This window comes from Mus pahari, chromosome 7 (assembly GCF_900095145.1).
Source record: "Mus pahari chromosome 7, PAHARI_EIJ_v1.1, whole genome shotgun sequence".
Classification (NCBI taxonomy): domain Eukaryota; kingdom Metazoa; phylum Chordata; class Mammalia; order Rodentia; family Muridae; genus Mus; species Mus pahari.
In genome coordinates, this window is record NC_034596.1 from 106,014,624 (window position 1) to 106,036,035 (window position 21,412).

At 45.0% G+C, this 21,412-nt stretch overlaps 2 protein-coding genes across 2 annotated transcripts in view; one reads left to right on the forward strand and one right to left on the reverse strand.

Moving 5' to 3' along the window:
• Tdrd9 (tudor domain containing 9) overlaps nucleotides 1–21,412 on the forward strand; it is a 91,210-nt gene that overhangs the window by 5,228 nt on the left and 64,570 nt on the right. Inside the window, exons 2-6 of the mRNA XM_021202190.1 lie at nucleotides 8,687–8,793; nucleotides 15,651–15,748; nucleotides 17,062–17,283; nucleotides 17,773–17,895; nucleotides 20,379–20,459. Coding sequence (XP_021057849.1) covers nucleotides 8,687–8,793; nucleotides 15,651–15,748; nucleotides 17,062–17,283; nucleotides 17,773–17,895; nucleotides 20,379–20,459 — 631 coding nt within the window. The remainder of the gene's footprint in view (nucleotides 1–8,686; nucleotides 8,794–15,650; nucleotides 15,749–17,061; nucleotides 17,284–17,772; nucleotides 17,896–20,378; nucleotides 20,460–21,412) is intronic.
• Nucleotides 2,831–4,686, reverse strand: Rd3l (retinal degeneration 3 like). Its single transcript, XM_021202191.2, has 4 exons — nucleotides 4,606–4,686; nucleotides 4,328–4,464; nucleotides 3,646–3,951; nucleotides 2,831–3,350 (listed from the first exon to the last, which is right to left on the reverse strand). Exons 3-4 carry the CDS (start codon nucleotides 3,942–3,944, stop codon nucleotides 3,056–3,058), a joined length of 594 nt encoding a protein of 197 aa, XP_021057850.1. The 5' UTR covers nucleotides 3,945–3,951; nucleotides 4,328–4,464; nucleotides 4,606–4,686; the 3' UTR covers nucleotides 2,831–3,055.

Below are 21,412 nucleotides of genomic sequence, written 5' to 3' on the forward strand. Positions count from 1 at the left end.
AAATCCGCCTGCCTCTGCCTCCCGAGTGCTGGGATTAAAGGCGTGCGCCACCACGCCCGGCTGATCAAGTGGTTTTGTTACAGCAGGTTTTTATTCTAGACTGGAAAGTTGCTCCAATATAAAGTGAGAACATAGCTGCTCTAAGGTGTGGTTGAAGAGAAGGTTTTTATTGTAGATAGGAGGGAGGGTGCAGGCGCAGGCACCTGGGAGAGTCCAGAGCAGGGAGAGAAAGTAGTAGACTGAGCACGGCCAGAAGAGTGGAGCAGGCCATGCGAGGAGTGAGGGAGAAGGACCTAGAGGAAGACAAGGGACAGAGCCGTGAGAGCCCGTGAGAGCCCGTGAGAGTGTAGAGCTGAAGGGTGGGATCATATGGAGACAAGAAGCAGGGCAGAGGAAGCCATGATCTGGAGGAGTTGGGACAGTGCGTTGGGAGGGAAGAGCTGAGGAAAGCCACCGGTACTAAGTGAGCCTGGTGGTCAGCATGCTCTTTGGTGTGCTTATGGGCACCACAGACAGCCATTTGTCCCTTCTGACAGAGGAGGAGTGGATCCTTTGGGAGAGGGAAATGAGTGTGCCAATTGGAAGCAGGGCTTGCTTTGGACCTTTCAGCTCTCTGGTCCCCCCCTGCTTTGACCGACTTGTAAGATAGTCCTCACTCTCCTGGCATACAGCTGACTCCCCCCAAGGCTGTTTTTGAGGATATGTAAGTGTACAGTCAATGAGAGTGAAAATGAGAATTACCCTGGCAACTTACTGTGTGTGTTTTCAGAGTGAGAGAGTGGCTGTTGTTCACACACTACCACCCTGGAAGAAGCTGTGTCTCTTGCTTACGTTATTGCAAGAACCTTCTGTCTTTGGTCTGGCTCCTCATGATTTTCTGTTCTAGCACCTAGAGGAATGTCTGGCATGAGGCCAATGCTAAGTTACTATTTATAGAATGAACGCATTCTCACACCAACACTCACACCTAAGGTTGAATATACAAGTGACTGTTTGTGGCTACATTGCTATTGGACAGAACTGGGGTGCGTAATGCAGCCATCCAGTTCTTGCCTGAATTCTTGTGGTCTGCTGCTACTGTCTGGCTGTCGTGTCGTTTTCTGTGCTGAAGGTTCTATCTGCACTCTTTCCTGGCAGCATCTGCATCTGCATCTGCATCTGCATCTGCATCTGCATCTGCATCTGCATCTGCTCTTCTGTGTGGATTACTTCCCTCTTGGGGTTTCCCTGGGATGGCTTCCTGTTACCAGGGCCTGTTCACATGTCTGCTTAGAGAAGATCCCGTGATCTCCATGGCTGAAGACTTCTCCTCTGCCTTCCTCCTAATCTCTCCCCTCAGTTTTTCCTTTCTCCAAGCGCTGCCTCTACTCCCTCTTTTGTTATTTGTGTTAACCAAAGGCCAGCCTTGCCAGTCACCTTCGTTCTTGTGTGTTTCTGCCTTTAATCCATCCTGAGGCAACCCAAGCGATTATGAGACCCTGGCTTGTATACCTGGGTGGGTGGTGGTCCTGCACCCACTGACATAGAACATGGAGTTGCTGAAAAACTTAGGATCGTTCTGTGTGTGTGTGTTTGATACATGTGTAGAGGTGTGTGCACATGTGGAAGCCAGCACAACTCAGTTCTCTCTCTAATTTCAGGGTTCCAGGGATGAAACTCAGTTTGTCAGGCTTGGTGGCGAGTGCCATTAACAGTTGAGCCATTTTCCCCTCCCCCTTTATATTATAAACCTGTTGAAGATATTTCTTACTCACCCAGAGCTTACCACATAGACTAGTCTGGCTGGCCAGCAATCCCAGGGGTCCAGCCCGCTCTGGTTTTCGAGCTTATCGCTCATGCTCAGCTGTTGTCTATAGATTCTGGGTCTCAGATTCAGGACCCCAGGCTTGCATGGCAGCATTTCACCAATGAGCTGTTTTCTTGCTTCCCACCCCTTGGAGTTTATTCTTTTAGGAAACAAACCAACCTCCTGGGAGTTTGGCTTTGAACATGCTGATATTATGCTTCCTGTGAGTGGGCAGGAGGACTTGTCAGATAGGCAACCGCTGTTCACATATGGCCTGCAGGAGGGAGCTTGGGGTCGGGTGTGACAGGCTGGGTGTGATTCCAGCTCTGCCACTTACCTTGCATTTGGCAAGGCACTGAGCTTGTCTGAGTGGTTTGCTCCTTTGCCAAGTGGGAATCATATCTCAGATGTACAAGGTTTGGATTAAATGAGAGGTAATTCACAGTACCCAGAATGTAGTATTACTTTAGCTTTGCCAGATAGATTGGTCTGGCTAGTGATAACAACTTTGAAGGTCTGTTGTGTGCAGTACTCTACAGCTCTTGTTCTGTGGAGGAACTTATTTTCTCTATTCCCTAGCTAAAAATTTTAGCTACTGTGCCCATACCATTTTCAATAAAATGTGCCTGAAGCACCTTATACACACACACACACACACACACACACACACACACACACACACACACACACACAAACACTTAACCTCAATTCCTTTGCTAAATTTAGGTTTTGCAAACAGCTTGAGGTATAACAACCGGGATGTGTTTAACCATGATTAGAGATGAGATTGTCGGCAGTTCCTGTGAGCTGCTGTGCTTTTAAATTGAAGGTCATCTTCACACTCACGGACCCTTTCCCTTGTTCCCATGACAGGTGACATTATGTAATGGATGTGGACTTCATTTCAGTTGCATTGTAAAGAGGAGCTCACATTAATCATTTATTTTACATATCAACTCTCTTAGAATAAAAGCCAAGATTAATTAAGTTTCACAAAGAATCTGTCATACTTCATATTAAATTTCTTTAGTTCTGAGACATATTTGAGGTATAAGAAACTTCAAACATTTAGACAGTATTTTAGTTAAAAGCATACTTTTCATTAAAATATTGAATATTTAGAGTGGTTAGAAAATAGTGCTGCTTAGAGAAGTTGGCGGTACAGGAATTTTAAGTAAACCCTGACGTTGTAGCCAAGAAACTTGGAGTCATGCTACTGCTTGTCCTCATCAGTGCTAAGGGTGACTCTGAGGTGGTCTTGCTAATTCCTCAGCTTGGTGGGTAATAGTATGGCAGCTTCCATGCTCTGTGTGAACAGGGGGGAAACCTGTTCTTGGCATGTCTGTCTACATAGCTTGAAATCGTGGGTACCTCCTCTTTGTCTGGCCTCTCAGAGCTGTCACAGGGGAGCGCAGGGGTCGGGGGACCGGTAATGTCAGAGTCCCACAGGCCAGCATGGTGACCCCCTCTGGCAGGACTGCTGAGAAAGTCTTTCAGAACTTGCTTGAAGATGTAGACAATTTCCCAGGGAAGTACATCATTTTCTGCCAAAAGTTCTCGAAATCTAAGAGGGGGTGTGCAGGGATGAGTATTTAGAAATTTTCTTGTACCCCGTTTCCCAAATGAAGCTTACATATGTAACTGTGTCCTAGACACTTACCTTTTTAGTAACAGAAAAGCATTATAATTAAGTTTTCAGTGAAGAAACTTTATAATTAAAGTAAATTTCTACCAGTAAGCTACCTAGAGGTACATAGGGTTTTGGGCATCAGTACACATGATTAAGGGGTTTATGTAACGAGGCAGCTTTTAATCTGAAGCTCACACACCATAAGACTATAAAGAACATAGTCGTCTACCTGCTGAGAACGGTTCCAGCTTGACAAGGCTGTACTTGTGAGCACAGAACTTCCAGTTGTCTTTGTTCAATAGCTGGGATCGTTGTGTGAGAATTCTGGTAGCTTCTCAGCCAGTTGTAGTCCACGCCTGTCTTTTTCACTTTCTGTTCATTTTCGATCTCATGTATTAATCTCTCGCGCTCCTTCAAATGCCATTTTAACTCCCGAAGCAGAGTCTTTGTCACTACCTCAGAGCCAGCGTAGCATGTTTGTTTGTAGGAATAATTTCTTGGCCATTTCACCCAGCTAAAAAGTGGCATTTTTAGGCTGTGGAGATATTAAATGTTTACTTGCATAACATTTTTATGGTTCTTAACAGTAAATATTTTTTTTTTACTATTGCCAGAAAACTACATGAATTTTTTTCCACTGGTAAAACATGCAGGTCAAAGTAAGATTAGAATGTGGATTAAAGTCTTTCAATTTCTATCTAGGTCAGTGCTAAACCCAAGCTTTGAAAATACCTAGATAAAAACTAAGCAGAAATAAAATAAAATCAAAGATAATAATACAAACTGAACAATTTCTGAAAATAACACTTGCTAATAGAAGTTTTTAGGGGACTTTGAAACATCACTGACTTGAAAAGTGCTGTCCACAGCACACATGCGACTCACTCTTAGTACAGACAACCCAAGCTTACCTTCTGAGCCGGAGGTCTGCTGTAGGAGTGTTGCCTGAGTTTGCCTGAGTTGGGGATGAAGCTGTTTCTCTCAGGCGGGTCTCACTCTCTGGGGGCGTCCTCCTGGGAAGGGATATCTCCTCATTTCCCCACTGCAACTGTGTTTGAAACAAACAACTTTCTGTGTTAGGAATGGGGATCTGTTGTCTTCATTTGGAGATATATATATATATATATATATATATATATATATATATATATAATCACCTTTCATCTTCATGAATTGTATAATTGTCTACCTTTTGAATGTAGCTTATTTTCTTTGGAAAGGATGCTGGCAGCTACAGATGCTGGTCCCAAATGCATGCTGCAGTGTCTGTAGGAGTGGAGTGAAAAGCAGGCGTCTGAGGCACCCCAGATGCTCCTAGCTGAGGAAGAGTGCCGCGTGGTGTGATGCTCTGCTGTGCGTAGCTGTGGGTCACAGGTCCTGCCGTATTTTTATGCCTGTAGAGCTCTAAAAATAACCACACTGCTGCTTTTCATCTTCAGCTTAACTTTGAGGCAATTTGGAAGCCAGGTCACTGTCCCTTCTAATGAAATCAGGAAAAATAGATCAGACTTGACAATATGCAAAACCTGCACTCTGTGAAAGCTTACTGCCGCTGAGTAAGCCGGGCAGAGCCTGCGGCGTCAGTCATGTGTGGGGCAAGTGAGCTTTCGTTTACTGCTCATAACATAGTGAACCCTGTACTGGAGCAGGCAGACATGCTAGGGGACACTGAAGCTGATAAGTGACACTAGCTGACAGCCAGTGTGCGTTTGATCGTCTCTGTTCAAGGTGGTAAGACGGGGATGAGTTATCAGTGAGAGTGGAGACCTGAAGGAGAACCAAGGTAGAAACAGAGCTATACCACATAAAGTCAGGTGGTAGTATTACATTCCAATAGTCTCCACTTGGGATATGGAGGAAGGAGTACCAGAAGTTCAGTGTCACCCATGACTGTGTGTCGATAGAGCTCAAGTCTTAAACGTGCAGATGAAACCATTATAACCCCTGCTTAGGTGAGCATGTCTGTGTCTTGGACTTTGTTGTACATTTTTCTGTTCAGATGCTTGTCTGTGTAACAGTGGCTAGAGTATGAAAGGTCCTTTGCTTCTTAGTTTTCTGCTAAGTAATGACATTATGTAGCTTTTCCTTTTATAACTATTTCTTCTGTTGCTTTTTTCCCAATAAGCCAAGAATAATAGACATTGTTCCCATCAGACCTGTGTGCCATGTGTGATCAAGAGTGACATGTGTGGTCATGCTGTAGTTCCTGTTATGTCCGGGAAAGGCCAGACGTCAGGCTTCATTATCCTCAGTGAGCTGCTTTCACATTACACTGCCTGCATAGTGGGAGAAAGGGAGGAGTGACATTTACTGTGACAAGGTGTCTTTCCAAATTAAAACTGAAGTTGTACCAGGTCATGCCACTTTCCCCTGTGAAGAGCTTTGTGACTCTTCAGCCTCTCCTCCCTTGGATGTGGTAACTGAAATATCACATATATTGGAGAACAGGCCTGGTTTCCACTCAGGTCCTCTGCAGTCTTACTTACTTGCGCACCTCCAGCTCGCCTGTCGATCCACGGCAGTGTTGAGCAGACCAGTGCAGCACACGTGGGCTCTCAGTACATAGTCCTGGCTGTCCTGGAACTCATGGTGTAGACCAAGCTGATGTCAAACTTAGAGCTCCACCTGCCTCTGCCTCTTGAGTGCTGGGACTAAAGCACATGCCACCATACTGACACCCCCCCCCCCGATTCAGAGAACTGACTACCCAAATGCTTATTCTTTCTCTTTGTTTGTAGCTGCTGTCCAATCAGGGTTTGTTTGTTATTGTTTGTTTGTTTAACTCATTTCTTTTTCTTCAGCACTTTTTCCTGGACCCTACTCTTGTTTGAACTTATTCTAGTTCCCTCTTCTTGCCAGTCCTTAAATGCTTTCCGACTCAGCTCAGCTCTGTCTCTTCTGTTTGCTCAGTTGCTCAACAGATGTTCACTGATGTCTCGTGATCTGAAGGGTTAGGACCTGGGGTGACTCAGTTCACTAGACAGACCCACTTCCAGCTTTCATAGGGCTGCCCTCCTAGGGCAACGATGAATGTGTGTGAATGTGATAATTATAAGTTGTCTTGTGTTATTTAGCATCCACACCCTGCTTCCTGCAAGTCAGATGAGCAGATCAGGCGAGGACTTTGTGGTTGGGATAATTCCTCTGAACAGGGATTTATTTGTTAGTTCTTGAGTCAGGGTCTCACTGTAGCCCTGGCTGGCCTTAGATGCACTGCGCTCCTACCCCAGCCTCTTAGGTGGATTACTGGCATAAGCCACAACACCCGGCCTTGGAGCAGACCTCAGTGGCCTTAGAGGACTTTTTGAGCCTTCTCTTCTCTCCTCGGCTTACTGGACATCTGTCCAGCTGCTACAATTGTTGCTTGTGGCTTTAGTTGCCATCTCAGTCCACATGAGGACTCTCCTTTGAACTCACTGCACACACACGTTATCTAGTGCTTGGTGTGTGCTACTTACATTAAATTTCATTTTTCTCCTTTCTCATAAAATTGTTAAGATTGATGTAGAGACCAAATACCATTTTCTTTAAATATCTCTCTCACTACCATGTAGTTAGAGAACATATTTGTAGGTAAGATAAGGCACTTCCCTTTTAAAGTTAATTTTTGCTGCTTATTGGGGTAAAGCCAGATTAGTGTGAGTTTATCACCTATGCGGTAAATTTAGTAAATGGGTCACTTCTGATGTATTGGAGCCTTATTAGCTTTTGTGTATGGAAGACTTGAAACAACCCAGTCACTCTGTGTGACTCGGTCACTCTCTCTGTGTGATGATTGTCTTGTTTACTTGGTATTTTTTCTTTTTTCTTTTATGTGGATAGACTGTTGAACACTTTTACAGGTTTTAACTATGAATATTGTGAAAAGTTACTGTTTTATCATGGGATTCTTTTACTTTATATTTTTGGATTTAAAAATACTTTTATTATGGTGTGCGTGTGTGTGTGGTGTGTGTGTGTGGTGTGTGAATGTGTGTGTGTGTGTGTGTGTGTGTGTGTGTGTGTTATGTGTCCATGGCCAAGCAGGACAGAGGCTTCAGGCACGCCTGAGCTAGAGTTAGAGGCAGTTGAGAGCGGCTCCGTGTGGATGCTGGCCGCTGAGCTGGGTTCATCCTCTGCAGGAGCAGTGTATTCTCTTCACTACTCAACCATCTCGCTTTCACCGTCGTCTTTTGTTTTGTTTGTTTGTTCCCTTTTCTTTTGAGACAGTGTCTTGTAGTTCAGGCTGATCTGGAACTTACTTTGGAGGCCAGGCCGGCTTGAACGTGAGCCCCTCCTGCCTTAGCTTCCCCAGTGCCGAGATCACAGAATTCCCTGGAAAGCCCTGCTCTCTGCCCCTAGTCAGCGTGGGCTTCGCTTCTGGGGTGGCATCGTCACAAGCCCCTAGCTTAGCTTGCTGTGCTGTCTCTGCCACCTGAGACAATGCCTTCCAAGTGGCAGGTGCTCTATAAGTGTTCGCATATTGAATGGGCTCTTCTATGCATGCTTGCACTCGTGGCTTTATGTGTGCAGATTTGCAGGGTTCCAGGGAAGATGATGAGGCTGTAGGTGGAGCATGCTTTAGTCTGTCTGCAGGTTGTCCTGTGTCAGCATGGATCACTCACCTCCTCATCCCCTGGGAGGACTTACTTGCTCTTTTTGTCAGCTTAGTTAGTTAGTTAGTTTGTTTGTTTGTTTGTTTATTCATTCATTTATTTATTTATTTTTGGTTTTTCGAGATAGGGTTTCTCTGTATAGCCCTGGCAGTCCAGGAACTCACTCTGTAGACCAGACTGGTCTTGAACTCAGAAATCCTCCTGCCTCTGCCTCTCGAGCGCTGGGAATAAAGGTGTGCACCACCACGCCCGGCAGCTTAGTTTATTTTTAAAAAATCAATTCATATTGCTTTTTAAATTTTATTTTTATTTGTATGCATATGGGTGAATTGCCTTTATGATGTAAGACTGCACCAGTCTTGTGCCTTGTGCTTGTGGAGATCAGAAGAGGGCATCAGATCCCCCAGACTGGAGTTACAAGTGTTTGTGAGCCATCATGTGTGGGTGCTGGGAACTGAAGCCTGTGCCTCTGGACCGGCGGCAGATCTCTTCACTGCCTTGCTGTGCCCTCTTTCCAGTACCACAGCTCTCAGTGTTTCAGTCCATCTCTATTTGGGAACTGACTTTGAACATTTAAAATTGTTAGTGACTATCTGTGTTTCCCCTGACTTCCATAAAATAACTACTCAGAAACTCTATGCAGAAATGTGGTGACTTTGTAACTGTTCTTTGCAGGTCACTCAGTCAGAGGAGCTCAGAAATGGAGTATATTAACAAATACAGACAACTTGAAGAGCAAGAACTTGATATTTATGGCCAGGATCAGCCACCCAGTGGACCAGGTAAGCAGGTGTTCTTAAATACCTTATATATGATGCATGGATAGTTCATGCATTAAAACTTCATCTTTCCAAATATTTAATAAATACAGTATTTTGGTCAAAGTTAAAAAAAAAAACAACTTACATGGCTTCTTAATTAAAAATTGGGGGAGAATGAGTGTATAGTAGATTATAAAGTGTTAATTTTTTTAAATCTTAAATATAGAGCCAGAATATCCTGTTCTTTGAAGATTAAATCACCATTTAATCCCTTACTATTAAGTGAGAACATTTAACATGTTTCTTAGCTGGGTGTGGTAGTGCTCACATCATCTCAGCACTGGCAAGGCTGAGGTGCGTGCTCAGGCTTTGAACCTTTGCTTTTGAGCCAGGTGGGTCTGCAAATCCAGTCCCAGGGTCCCCAGGGAGTCCCCCAGCTCTAAAGACAAACCAGCATAACTTAGGAAGGGGCTGAGATGATGATGCAGTTGGTAAAGTGTCTGCTGCACACAGACAAGGCTCTGAGTTTGGATCTCATTCATCCACATAGAAGGTTGGTATTGTGGCGTGCACTTGTGGTCCCAAGGCAGGGAGAGCAGGGGCTGGCAGACCCCAGCAGCATACTGCATAGAAGATAGATGAGTTCCAGTCCGTATGAGAGGCTCTTCAAACCAAGATGGGGAGCAATTGAGGAGACACATGGCATAAGGAGACACATGGAGTAGATCTCTGTGACCATGTGCACTCATGATCACACATAAACACACCTACAAGAGCACACAAATGCACACATCACATATACATCACACATACAAAGAGTAACAAGAGCACATGAATGTAAATTTATCACATCACATACATACACATACACAAAGACTAACAAGAACACCTGAATGTACATATAACACTCAAATGCGAAAACTAGACTTTTGTTTATTAAAAACAGAATTTTAACATTAAAACAGAATTTTAAAGAGTAGAAATATATGAAATAAAAAGTAAAAGATTTTTTAAAAAATGTTTTTTGAGACAGGGTTTCACTCTGTAGTTCTGGCTGGCCTAAAATTGCCTATGTAGGTCAGACTGGTCTAAAAGACACAGATCCACTGGCCGCTGCCTCCTGAGTTGGGTGGACTTGATGTCTGCTAAAGGGATTGTTCTCTGTTAGCAGGGGGCACTGGTGAGCGCCTGGGCTAAGTTGCTGCAGTTGTTTTATTTGTGCTGGGCCCTTTTCTGTGAAGGAGGCTCCTCTGAGGGACTGGCCTGTCCCCATTCCTGCCCCATTTACTTGCACTCCCATTGAAGGATGTCACAGTTATGGAAACATTTCCTTATTTGCTTTTAGCCTTTTTAATAATTAGGAAGTACAGTCTTTGCCCAGTAGTTCTACATTAACCCCCAGTCTTGGGATTTATATGAGCTTCTTGATAATATACATTGCTATGTTCTGTTACTCCTGGAAATTCAAACATTACTTAAGCAATCCTTTCATTTAGTTTTTTGTTTTAACTTTTTTAGGTCGGTGTGATGGATTTTATTGCTTGTCATTTCTTATTCACCTTGAAGCAGAAGCAGCCCTTCATGCTCTGTTGATTTCTCTGTGTTCTTGCTCCAGTGGCGTCTTCTGCCTGTCTCATTTCCCCTTCAGTGTCTTTAAGAGGCTCTGCATTGTGTTTTTTTTCCTTTGGGTTGGATACTGTCCTAGCTGCATTTCTTTTGCTGTGATCATAACCCTTAGAAAAAGCAACACAGGGCAGGACCGTTTATATGATTTTACCTCCAGGCTTCAGCCCTTAGCTGAGGGTATGAGAGTAGATTAGCTTTTCTAGCAAGAATTTACTCCATGCACTTGGCTTGGAAAGGAGGAGCTGTGCTGCACTTGCATCTGTAACCTCTAGCATAGCTAACTTGTGCAGCTTGTGTGGATCCTCGCCCCTCACCGCTTAGGCAGCTTTCCTTACAGGCGTCTTCAGGCTCCCACTGCGTGATACTTGGGTTTTTGAATAGCCAAGCAAGTGATACAGAAACAGAAATTGCAGGGTTTTGTTATCTCTTAGGCAATCAAGTGGCTCACAAGTGCAGAGAAATAGTCTCAATTATCTTTGACACAAATCAGAGCTGCTCTGAGCAGCTCCCACCTAAGGTGATGAGGGAAGGGACTTAATGAGCAAACATTCCTGATGAATGATCCCCAAAAGATAGATGTAAAACCAAATCCAAATGACATCTCTCCACTGCATAAAACTCTTAGAGTTTCTAGGAAGCCCAGTTAGTATATTAAAGTTATATTTTGAGGCAGTGCTCTTCAACTAAGTCCTTTCTATGTAACTTAATGTTTTCTAAACAAGTTTATTGGAAATTTCATCTATATACTTAGGTATAATAATACTTACCTATAATACTAGTGTTAAAATTTATTATTTTCTTTTTATTGTTTAAGGAGAAACCAAGGTAGGAAGCCAAGCCCTAGTCCTACCATGGGCACTAATAGGAGCAGGAGTACACAGTGCACTAGCAGCCTGCCTGTCCCTGCTGCGCAGCCAGCTTCAGTCACTCTGATGCAATTAAGGTTGACCATCAGGACAACCCGCCACAGACATGCCTGTGGCTAACCTGATCTAGGGTGAAGACTTCCTCCTCATGTGGCAGGGTTGTGGCAGGGTGACATTAGAACCTCCTGTCACAGATGTGATCATTCCTGTGCTCATCAGAGCAGTTTGGATGCCCTGGAAACCTCAAAGGTCAGGCTGAGAGGAGAGGCTCCTGGATGTCCCGCCTCATGAAGTCCTTTCAAAGCTCTGTACCTTGGTGGTACTGGTCCTGCTTCTTATGCCTCCCCAGAGGAAGTGGCCTGGCACTTGACTCCTGAACAAGGTGCAGAAAATCAAAACCTGAGTGGAGTGGAGAATCTGTGAGAGGGACTGTGACTGTCTGCCTCCTGAGACTCCACATGTGCCTCCTCACTGTGCTGGTGGTTGCGCGGCCCTCACTGAGGGACAAGACATGCAGCTGAGGCTGGGCTCAGGTGGGGCTGAGTGTAACCCTGGTGTGGTGTCTTCCTCTGAGTAGTCCCGACAGCATGCCTCCATCACAGTGGCTGGCCCTAGGTGGCCCCTACTATGAAAGGGGAGGGGTTACAATGGGAATTAGACTTGCTGGGAGTCTGATTTGACAGGTAATTTGGATCAAAGAGGAAGGAAGCAACCCCAGGTATTGATCTAATGGAGTGGGGGAAACTCTCAGATTCTGGGTAGAAGGCAGAGGATGGGGGGTGGGTGGGGTGGAGTGTCTGCTGTAGGTCAGGGTTTAGAAAGGACTGAAGGAGTGGGAGCAGTGAGCCCCTGTGTCGATGGATGTTCCTGTGTGCAAATGCCTACGTGATAGCACAGCTATTTCTAGCTTGGTGTCCATTTACAAGGAAATCATGAGATCACCCTGATACTTCTGTATCCAGACCAGATACTATGTTATATCCAGAATAGACATAATAGAATAATAGAATACTTACATAAAATATTATTGAGTTTGGTGTGGCATTAGTGTTATTTCACTTGTAAGTATTCAAGAACTTGTTTCTATGTAGAAATTCAAGGATATATATTAAATTCCATACACTACATTAGAATAATCCTTCATATTTCAAAGTAAATGATTTCATAAAGATGGAAACTGACATAACAGGGCAGGGCCTGGCTTCAGCATGCCGCCTTTCATAGTATTTGCTTTTACCTGGCCACGTTCAGTTGTCCTGGATGGTGTCTTCAGGGAGTCAGCAGAAGCCACAGTGATCTCTTGTTATTAATGTGAGGGGTGGGGTCCTCTGCGAGGGCAGTGTGAACCCTTAGCTCCTGGTGTGGGGATGTTTTTAGTGGTTGTTTCATCCCCTCTAAGTTTTTCTTCTGCTCCTGTAAGAGAACGGCCTCTGTGGGGTGCTGAGGGGAGACACAGGTCATCTCTTTTAGCTGAGCTCCATTTTGGTTTTTGTTTTGTTTTGTTTGTTTTGTTTTATCCCAAGTGGTGGGATTAAAGGTGTGCACTACCATGCCCGACTGAGCTCAATTTTGAATACAGAACATCACCCTCACACACACCCTTGGAGAAAGCTATACATTATTATTTTGAAGATTTAGTTTTCTGTTTAGGGTATAAATCCAGTGATTTAGCTTAGTTTTTTTTTTTTTTTTTTTTTAAGAACAATGGTCTATGCTGGGCAGTGGTGGCGCATGCCTTTAATCCCAGCACTTGGGAGGCAGAGGCAGCCAGATTTCAGAGTTCAAGGCCAGCCTGGTCTACAAAGTGAGTTCCAGGACAGCCAGGGCTACACAGAGAAACCCTGTCTTGAAAAAAACAAAACAAAACAAAACAAAACAAGAATATGGTCTAGAATTTGTTTGTTTTTGTATTTGTTTTTAGAGACCATCTCACCATGAATCTGGCTAGGCTAGCCTGAACTCATAGCAACCCAACTCTGTCTGCCTCCTGAGTACTGGGATTAAAGGCATGTTAGTGTCTAGATTGTATCTGGCTGGACAGGTTTTAGGTTTTAAGGTAAAATTTATGCTGTCTGTGGCAGCCAGGTGACATTGAATTTAGCTGCAGAAGTTGGTTACATCCTGTGACCTCTGGACTTGTCGCAGATTTTAGCTTGTTTGATGATCGGAGGCAGAGAAGTGGGGAGAGCAGCAGTGTCCGAGGTTCCCGTTCTCCTGGTTTATAGGGAATATTTTAATGTTTTGATAACAAAGAAAATGGAAAATGAGAGCAGCATATTCTGAAGTTGCAGTATTTTCTGTCCACTTCTGGACTTGTGTTTGTCACATGGAATCTGCTTGCTTGCCTTAAATCATTGTTGACGATTTTCTTTTTATTTGGTTTATACAACGCCATCAGCCACACGGCTGTGAACATTTCTGCTCCCTGCTTTCCTGTCCACCCGGGGCAGTGTCAGTGAGAGCAAGGCTTGCTATAGTTGGGTCTGCTTTAGCCAGTGACCTGAAACTGTCAGGTGATGTCTTATGCTACATGGAGAAAGGCTGTGGTTTAGACACTGTGCCGGGGGCTTTTGGGTTTTTCTTTCTTGTAAATGTTCTCTTTTAAAGTAGCAAATACTGGATGTAGTGAAGCCCTGTAAGTCTGGCCATGCTGTCAGAACAGCCGGGCTCTTAGAGACACCGTGAACCAGGCTCAAGGGTTCTTAGCAGAAATACAGACCTGCCTCCGTTTCCCTCTGTCCTGCTTGCCTGTCCCTCTGTCCTCTCTGTGTCCATCCTCACAGCTGTGGTGGCTTCTTTCTTCCGTGACCACAGGAAAGTAAGGACCCAGTCTTAGAAGCTTGGGGACACAGGCATCCCTGAGATAATAGTGGCATTTTCCAGCTCAGGTTCTCCCAGGACTGGAGGCCACTGCCTGCTCTGTGAGGGTGATGGGATTCAGTTGTCTTCATTTTTCAAATAAAATAGTTTAACATAAAAAAGCCTCAGGGCAAAGCCATGCGTGGCAGTGTGTGGTAGCTCATGCGTGTAATTTCAGTATTCAGGGGGTAGAGGCAGGAGAATGGGTTCAAGGTCATTTTTAACTACATAGAGAGTTCAAGGTCAGTTTGGGCTACATGAGATCTAGTCTCAAAAATACAAAGCAAACATATCATACCCACCCCCAAACCAATCAAGGAACCAAAATAACAATAACAAACAAGCAAGCCCAGCCTGGCCCATAGCACAGAAGCCGGGAGCCACCGTGAGTGAAACTCAGTCACAATATGGAGAGACTCCATTTCTGTGAGCTTGTCAGTGTGTAGAGAAGGCAGTCAGGGGCCTACACAGAGCAGGCCTAGGGATGTCTTAGGAAGAGGACAAGTTTCCTGGAAGGTCTAGTTTTTCATTGACAGATTGTGACAGATCTGGATGTGCTGGCTGTGAACTTATGAGTGAGTATGAATTCAGATGCAGGAGAAGCTGGGGTCAGGGAGAGAGCGTATGGGAGGATCAGGGTTTGATATCTAATATCAGCCTCCAAAATTTAAATGTGTGCATATGTGTGTATATAAAAGTGTGTGTGAGGCCTAGGGTTTGATTCCCAGCACCAGAAAATAAAAAAAAGTAACACTTTAGTCACACATTATTAGTCTCACTGTGAAAGAAAGCTCGAGCACATGTTTTCAAGGTGAGAACAGGAATCTGATGTAGGAGCAGGAAAGAATGAGGAAGAGAGAAAGGGGCCATGAGGCCGAGGCTCAGCCTCAGTGAAGGCAGGGGAGAGGAACTGCAAAGGTGCTGTGCGGCTCCCCAGGGCTTTGTCCCTTGCCAACTGGTGACCAGAGAGGCACTTTAGAAGGTTGGCCAGAGCAGGTGCACAGATTTACAAGGGAATGTTAAATAGGTAGGATGGATAGACACCAAATCAAATGGATTTAGCAAAGCAAACAAACCCATTTCACCGCACCCACAGTTTGTAAGTTGTGTTTGACTTCTCTGTCACCGTTATCTATTCATTTTGTAGCAAGGAATGTACACTTCACCATGTGTATACACCACCCTAACCCCACATTAGTGAGCAGCTGTTGAATCAGGTGCTGAATCCTGTGTGTGTCAGGTCTGTTGACTTAGGAGGTAGTGTAGGCCAACAGTGTTGGTGTCTAGGATGGAAGGCCACAAGCCTTGGTGGCTTGCCTGCATCATTAATAGTGTACCCACCAAGGGGGAAGGACTGTCAGTCTGTAGAGAATGTATTTAGCACAGGTGTAGGGGTGTGTGTGTCTATGTGTGCACATGCGCACATGTGTGTGTATATGTGATAAGACATATACAAAGATTAGATAAGTCATTGACTTGTTTACTTTCTTTTCAGCTACAAAATAACTTTGTTTTCTTTGAATACAGGTCTAAGGTCACCATTGGCTAAGTTAAGTAATGTGGCATGCATCCCAGAGACAACTTATAAATATCCTGATTTGCCTATAAATCGGTGTAAAGAAGAGGTAAAATTTTTCCTAATGTAATTTGGCTGTTTGAATAAGGCATAACACTATTGGTAACATGTGGTGGGGGGATTAATATGCACAAGCTAGAAGAAAAGCCAGCAGCGCCCGTCACACAAAACACCTCCACAGGACCCGGCTAAGGCTCTGTTTGTCGTGCACGGATGTACCTGTGCTCACCTGTCGTGTGTAGTCTGTCACGCTGCTCAGATGTACCCGTGCTCACCTGTCATGTGTAGCCTGTCACGCTGCTCAGATGAACCCGTGCTCACCTGTCATGTGTAGTCTGTCACGCTGCTCGGATGAACCCGTGCTCACCTGTCATGTGTAGTCTGTCACGCTGAGAACGGACAGGAGTGTGCCCTTCCTTCCTGGTGGAGCTTCCTGTGCAAGGAGCACACAGCCAGGTGTTGCTATGGAGAAGGTCTGCACCCCAACATCTGCACTGGGGGCGGTGGCTGCTGCTCTCTTTCCCTGCCTGTTGGCTGACTCATACGCATGCACACATCCTTTTGGTTAGATTTCTGACTAGTTAGTTATATGTTGTTAAGCATGGTTAAAAGTAAGTAAATTTAAACAATTACTTACTTTAGTGAAAAAAGAGTTGTAGATAAAATAGGAAATGTTCCAGATTTCATTTTTATTTGCTGAAGATTGAATCATGCTTTTATGGAGTAGATATACTTTATTAAGCTTAGATTCTGAAACCCACGTTCGTTTGTACATGCTGACCATTGGCGATTGTTGGAAGGGTGACTAGGATCTTACAGCACTCTGTGTGCACTGTAAGGGACAGTGTCACTAGCTGCTCAAAATTTCTCTGAACAACTTGAAAGTTTAAAGTCATGTGACTATATTGGCAGAGGTTCTTTTTGTTGTTGTTTTTTGTTTTTAGTAGAATTGCATTCAGTCTCTTTATAAAATAAAAGACATTTAGACTTAGAACCATAGAAATCAAGTTTGAAAGTTTGATTTTTTTTTTTCAGAAGAAATTGAGACACAGAGCCCTGGTGACTTTGGCCAGGTTTCCATAGTTGTCAGTAGTTGTGCATGGGGTGTGGTGGTGTCCACTTGCAATTCTAGCAGTTTGGAGGCAGAAAGGTCTCAGGGCTACATAGTGTGGCCTTGTTTCATAAACCAACCAGCCAGCCAATGCCTCAGTTATCACTCGTAGAACTGATCCTTTTTGTGATGTTAAGGTGGTGGACTACTGGGTTAGGTTGAGCCGGCCTGACTGTCTTCTCAAGGCAGAGTGCTTTACCTTGTCTAATCTGTGCCGATGGTGAAAGGTAATGTTTTTTTTAAAATTTCAGGTTATTTCCTTGATAGAAAGCAATTCTGTGGTGATCATACACGGTGCCACTGGAAGTGGCAAGAGCACACAGCTCCCACAGTATGTGCTGGACCACTACACCCAGCGCTCTACCTTCTGCAACATCGTAGTCACCCAGCCGCGGAAGATAGGGGCCAGCAGCATTGCCAGGTGGATCAGTAAGGAGCGCTCCTGGACGCTGGGTGGCTTGGTAGGCTATCAGGTGAGACGCAGGAAGCGAACTTCCTCTTCTTGTGAATGTTTTACTCTATGTCAGTTGATGGCGGCAGTGTATAACTGTTTTCTACTGAAAATTAAAGACCAGAACTACGCCATAATTAAAAAATATTGAAAGTAAAATTCTTGAAAATAAATTTTAAATTCCTTCTGCAGTTGAATAGGAAATAAGGGAGAATTCTCAGACTGGTGCTTTTAATTATTTGATCTTTCTTAATTAGACCCTTGTAACATATAAGGGCTTGTCGCATAAAACACCATAGACAACATAACAGCATAAGCTAATCCTTGCTGGAAACAGGAGGAAAGAAATCAACCTGAGATCCTGACTTTTCATTTGGACCCTACATGTTTTCTAAACTGCAGAAACTTCTTATTCCCACCTTAGGTAAAATGAACATTTATTTGGGTAGTTAAGTGGGAGCCAGTGAAACCTATACTTTTCTGTCCCTCTCTTTTCCTTCCTCAACTTTAGGTAGGGCTAGAGAAAATCGCAACAGAAGACACCAGGTTAATTTACATGACCACTGGAGTCCTGCTTCAGAAGATTGTAAGTGCCAAGAGCCTGATGGAGTTCACGCACATCTTCATTGACGAGGTGAGTGCTCTGCTGCCTGGCAGGGGCTTATTTCCTGGGCAGTGGGAGCTGCCATCCTGTGTCTTTGCACTGATCTTTTTAACCTTGTGAGGGTGAATGTTGAGGTGGGATGTTGAGGTTGTAGCTGCAAGTCAGATCTGGTACATGCCCTCTGTGAGATGTCACTAGAGCACTTGCCCTGACTGTTCTTGTGGTTTGAATTACCTCTGGCCTGCATCTGAGCAGGGTGCAGCAGCTGCAAGGGATGCTCACCAGCCTGGTGGAGAGTGCTATCCACAGCCCACACATGGAGGCTGACTTTCTGCCTCATCAATCAGGATGACAGTAGGGTTAAAAACCTGGCCTGAGGGTGTAGTTCAGTTGTAAAGTGCTTGTCTAGCATACGAGAGGCTCTAAGTTTAAACCCCAGCACTGCAGGAAAAACTTTAATAAAGGTAAGACATATTCATCTACTCTGAAAAAGACCTGGATTTCTGCTCTGTCTGTGAGGCACCAGCCGGGGGGGAGCCAAGAGCAGAACTAGCTACAGAGTGCCGCCTGCTATCATTCTTTTTCTTTTTCTTTTTCTTTTCTTTTTCTTTTTCTTTTTCTTTTTCTTTTTCTTTTTCTTTTTCTTTTTCTTTTCTTTTTTTCTTTTTTTTTTTTTGGTTTTTTCAAGACAGGGTTTCTCTGTGTAGCCCTGGCTGTCCTGGAACTCACTTGGCCATGAACTCAGAAATCCACCTGCCTCTGCCTCCTGAGTGCTGGGATTAAAGGCATGAGCCACCACCGCCCGGCCAGCCTTGTCATTCTTGAGATCCAGTGGCCATTCCCACTGTGACTTTCCCCAAGTGAATCTGTTCCTGTATGCTGTCATGTGTCCTGACCTAACTGGGCTTCTTTTGGAAACAGGCCCTGCCCCACTGCTTTGACGGGACAGGGTGGTGTGGATGGAGCACTTCTGGATCCCTGGGTGGCTCAGTCTGGGTCTGCATTTGTGTAGGGCTGGAAGGCAGCTGCTATCCCACGTGTCCCCTCTGTGGTCATGTTGAAGTTCTCCCTGCTTGCCCTAGACTCTGACCTTGCTTGATACAGTTCACCAGTTTCTGACTGGCCAACCTCTTACCTATCCTGTGAGCTTCAGTTCTGGTAGGCAAATATTTTTTTGCAACCTACTTTTAATAAGGGTCCAACTTCTCATCTAGCCCACCACCCAGCAGAGGTGGTAGAAAAGTTATTAGGATATGGGGGAAGTGGATCTGTTCAGCAATAGTTCTTTGGGGGCGAGCTTGATTTCCTTGGGCAAGTTCAGTCCTGTATCAAACACCAAATGCAACTTGGCAGCTGCAGACCAGTCTTCTAGGCAGACACTAGGCATGAACCAGCAACTGTAGTTCAGTCCTGAAAAACTGCCAGGCTTGCCAACCAGCCTGAGGTGAGGCTGCAGAAGTAGCAAGCTGCCACAGGAACCTTGAGAGCGGTTCTTGGGTGAGTTTCTCTCAATGGTGGTTTTATCAACAAGTTGAGCTATGTAAGGCAAACCAATACATGCGTGTTGTTAGTGAAGAATAGTGAGGCAGAGCAAACTAAACCAAGGCACAGTGCTCATCTCCCACTGTCTGTGGGGTCACACTTAACTCCTTCATCAAGTGTCCTTTCACATGCTTGCTGTATCCAAACATCCTTTCACCAGTGTGCCCCATTTGCCATAACTGACTTTCCGAGGAACCAGAAGTTTCCACTTTTGGTTGTCCTTTTGTTATGGAACATGGCTTGCAGCTCCATCGCCAGTGTTAGACTGGTTCATCTGCAACTCCACATGTGCTGGAATGACAAAGCACTGCAGAGGGATCAGTAGCAGCCTGGCAGCAGTGTTGCTGTTAAGTGGCAGGCTTCAGGGACCTGAGCATTGCTCTGCCCTCATGCCAGTGGGTGCCAGAGAGAAATATCGAGGGTGACAGTGACCCACGTCCCCTCTGGCTTGTGGGCCGATGCTGTTTGTATACTCTTTGGCTGGACAGGCACGAGTCCCATGAAGACCTCTGCTGAGCTGAGAAGCCTAGTTTAGTTGAAAGTCTAGAAGAATGAAGGTCCTCTTTACCTTCTGTCAGCAGGTGACATGTTGGTGACATGTGCCTCTTTTTGTAAAATCCCATTTTCATGTCTGTGGTATGCCTGTGGATATGCATGTTTCAGTGTGTGTTGGCACATGTATGTGAGGGTGTGTGTGCATACACACGCTCATACATATGGAAACTCAAGGTTGAAAGTGTCTGGTCCTTCTTCCATCTGATCTGTTAGATGGGTCTTTGAATCAAACCAGAGCTTCCCTACGTGACTCGCAAGGAGTCTTCAAGGAGTCTCCTGCCTCCACCATCTGATGCTGCAGTTACAGACCTACTGTGCTTACCTCTACACGATTGCTTGTGTACCCTTCCCTGCCGTGCCGTGCTGTGCCATGCTGTGCATCGTTGATGCCATGGCGGCTCCCTCTCTCTCTGTAGGTGCATGAACGGACCGAGGAGATGGACTTCCTGCTCTTGGTTGTCCGTAAACTCTTGAGGACGAATTCACGGTTTGTGAAGGTACATTTTAGATTTCATTCTGTTTCTCCCTCCCCTGTTAGCAGTTGGGTATTGTGCTGGTTGGGTTTTGTCAATGTGATACAAACCTAGATATATTTGGCAAAGTGACATTTAATTGAGAAAATGCCTTTATAAGATTGGCCTTGCCCAGTGGTGGTGGCACACTCTCAGTCCCAGCACTCGGGAGGCAGAAGCAGGCAGATCTCTGTGAGTTTGAGGCCAGCCTGCTCTACAGCAAGAGTTACAGGACAGTCATGGGTATACAGAGACCTGCCCCACCCCCCAAGAGAAAAAGATTGGCCTGTAGGCAAGGCTCTAGGGCATTTTTTTTTTTTTGAGACAGGGTTTCTCCGTGTTGCCCTGGCTGTCCTGGAACTCACTCTGTAGACCAGGCTGGCCTCGAACTCAGAAATCCACCTGCCTCTGCCTCCCAAGTGTTGGGATTAAAGGCTTGCACCACCACTGCCCGGCTGTAGGGCATTTTTTTGATTGATGATTTATGAGGAAGTACCCTCCCCACTGTGGGAGGTGTCATTTCTGAGCAAGTGTCATTTCCGAGAAGCAGGCTGCGTAAATCATGAGGAAAAAGTCAGAAGTCAGCATTTTTCCATGGTCTCCGCTTCAGCGTCTGCCACCAGGTTTCTTCCTTGTGTTTCTGCCCTGACTTCCCCAGGGTTAGATTCCAACCTAAGAGTTGTAAGATGAAGTAAACTGTTTCCTTCCAAGTTGCTATTGGTTGTGGTGTTTATCATAGTAATAGAAACCCTGACTGAGACAGATGCAGTCTCTTAGACGCCATGGTCAGAGTCATACTCCAAATCCTGCCTGGGAGGAGGCCCAGGGCGTTCTTTATACTGCTTTAATTTAGATCACACACAAGAAAAGAATCAAGATAGTCTACTTAAAGCTCACTGGAGGGCCGGGCGTGGTGGGGCACGCCTTTAATCCCAGCA

Bases quoted from the DNA above. Each gene is read 5' to 3' on its own strand.
- Rd3l (XM_021202191.2), bottom strand. From the start codon at position 3,944: ATGCCACTTTTTAGCTGGGTGAAATGGCCAAGAAATTATTCCTACAAA. The intron at 3,351-3,645 runs GTAGACGACTAT...ACCCCCTCTTAG, and splicing joins GCTGGAACCGTTCTCAGCAG to ATTTCGAGAACTTTTGGCAG.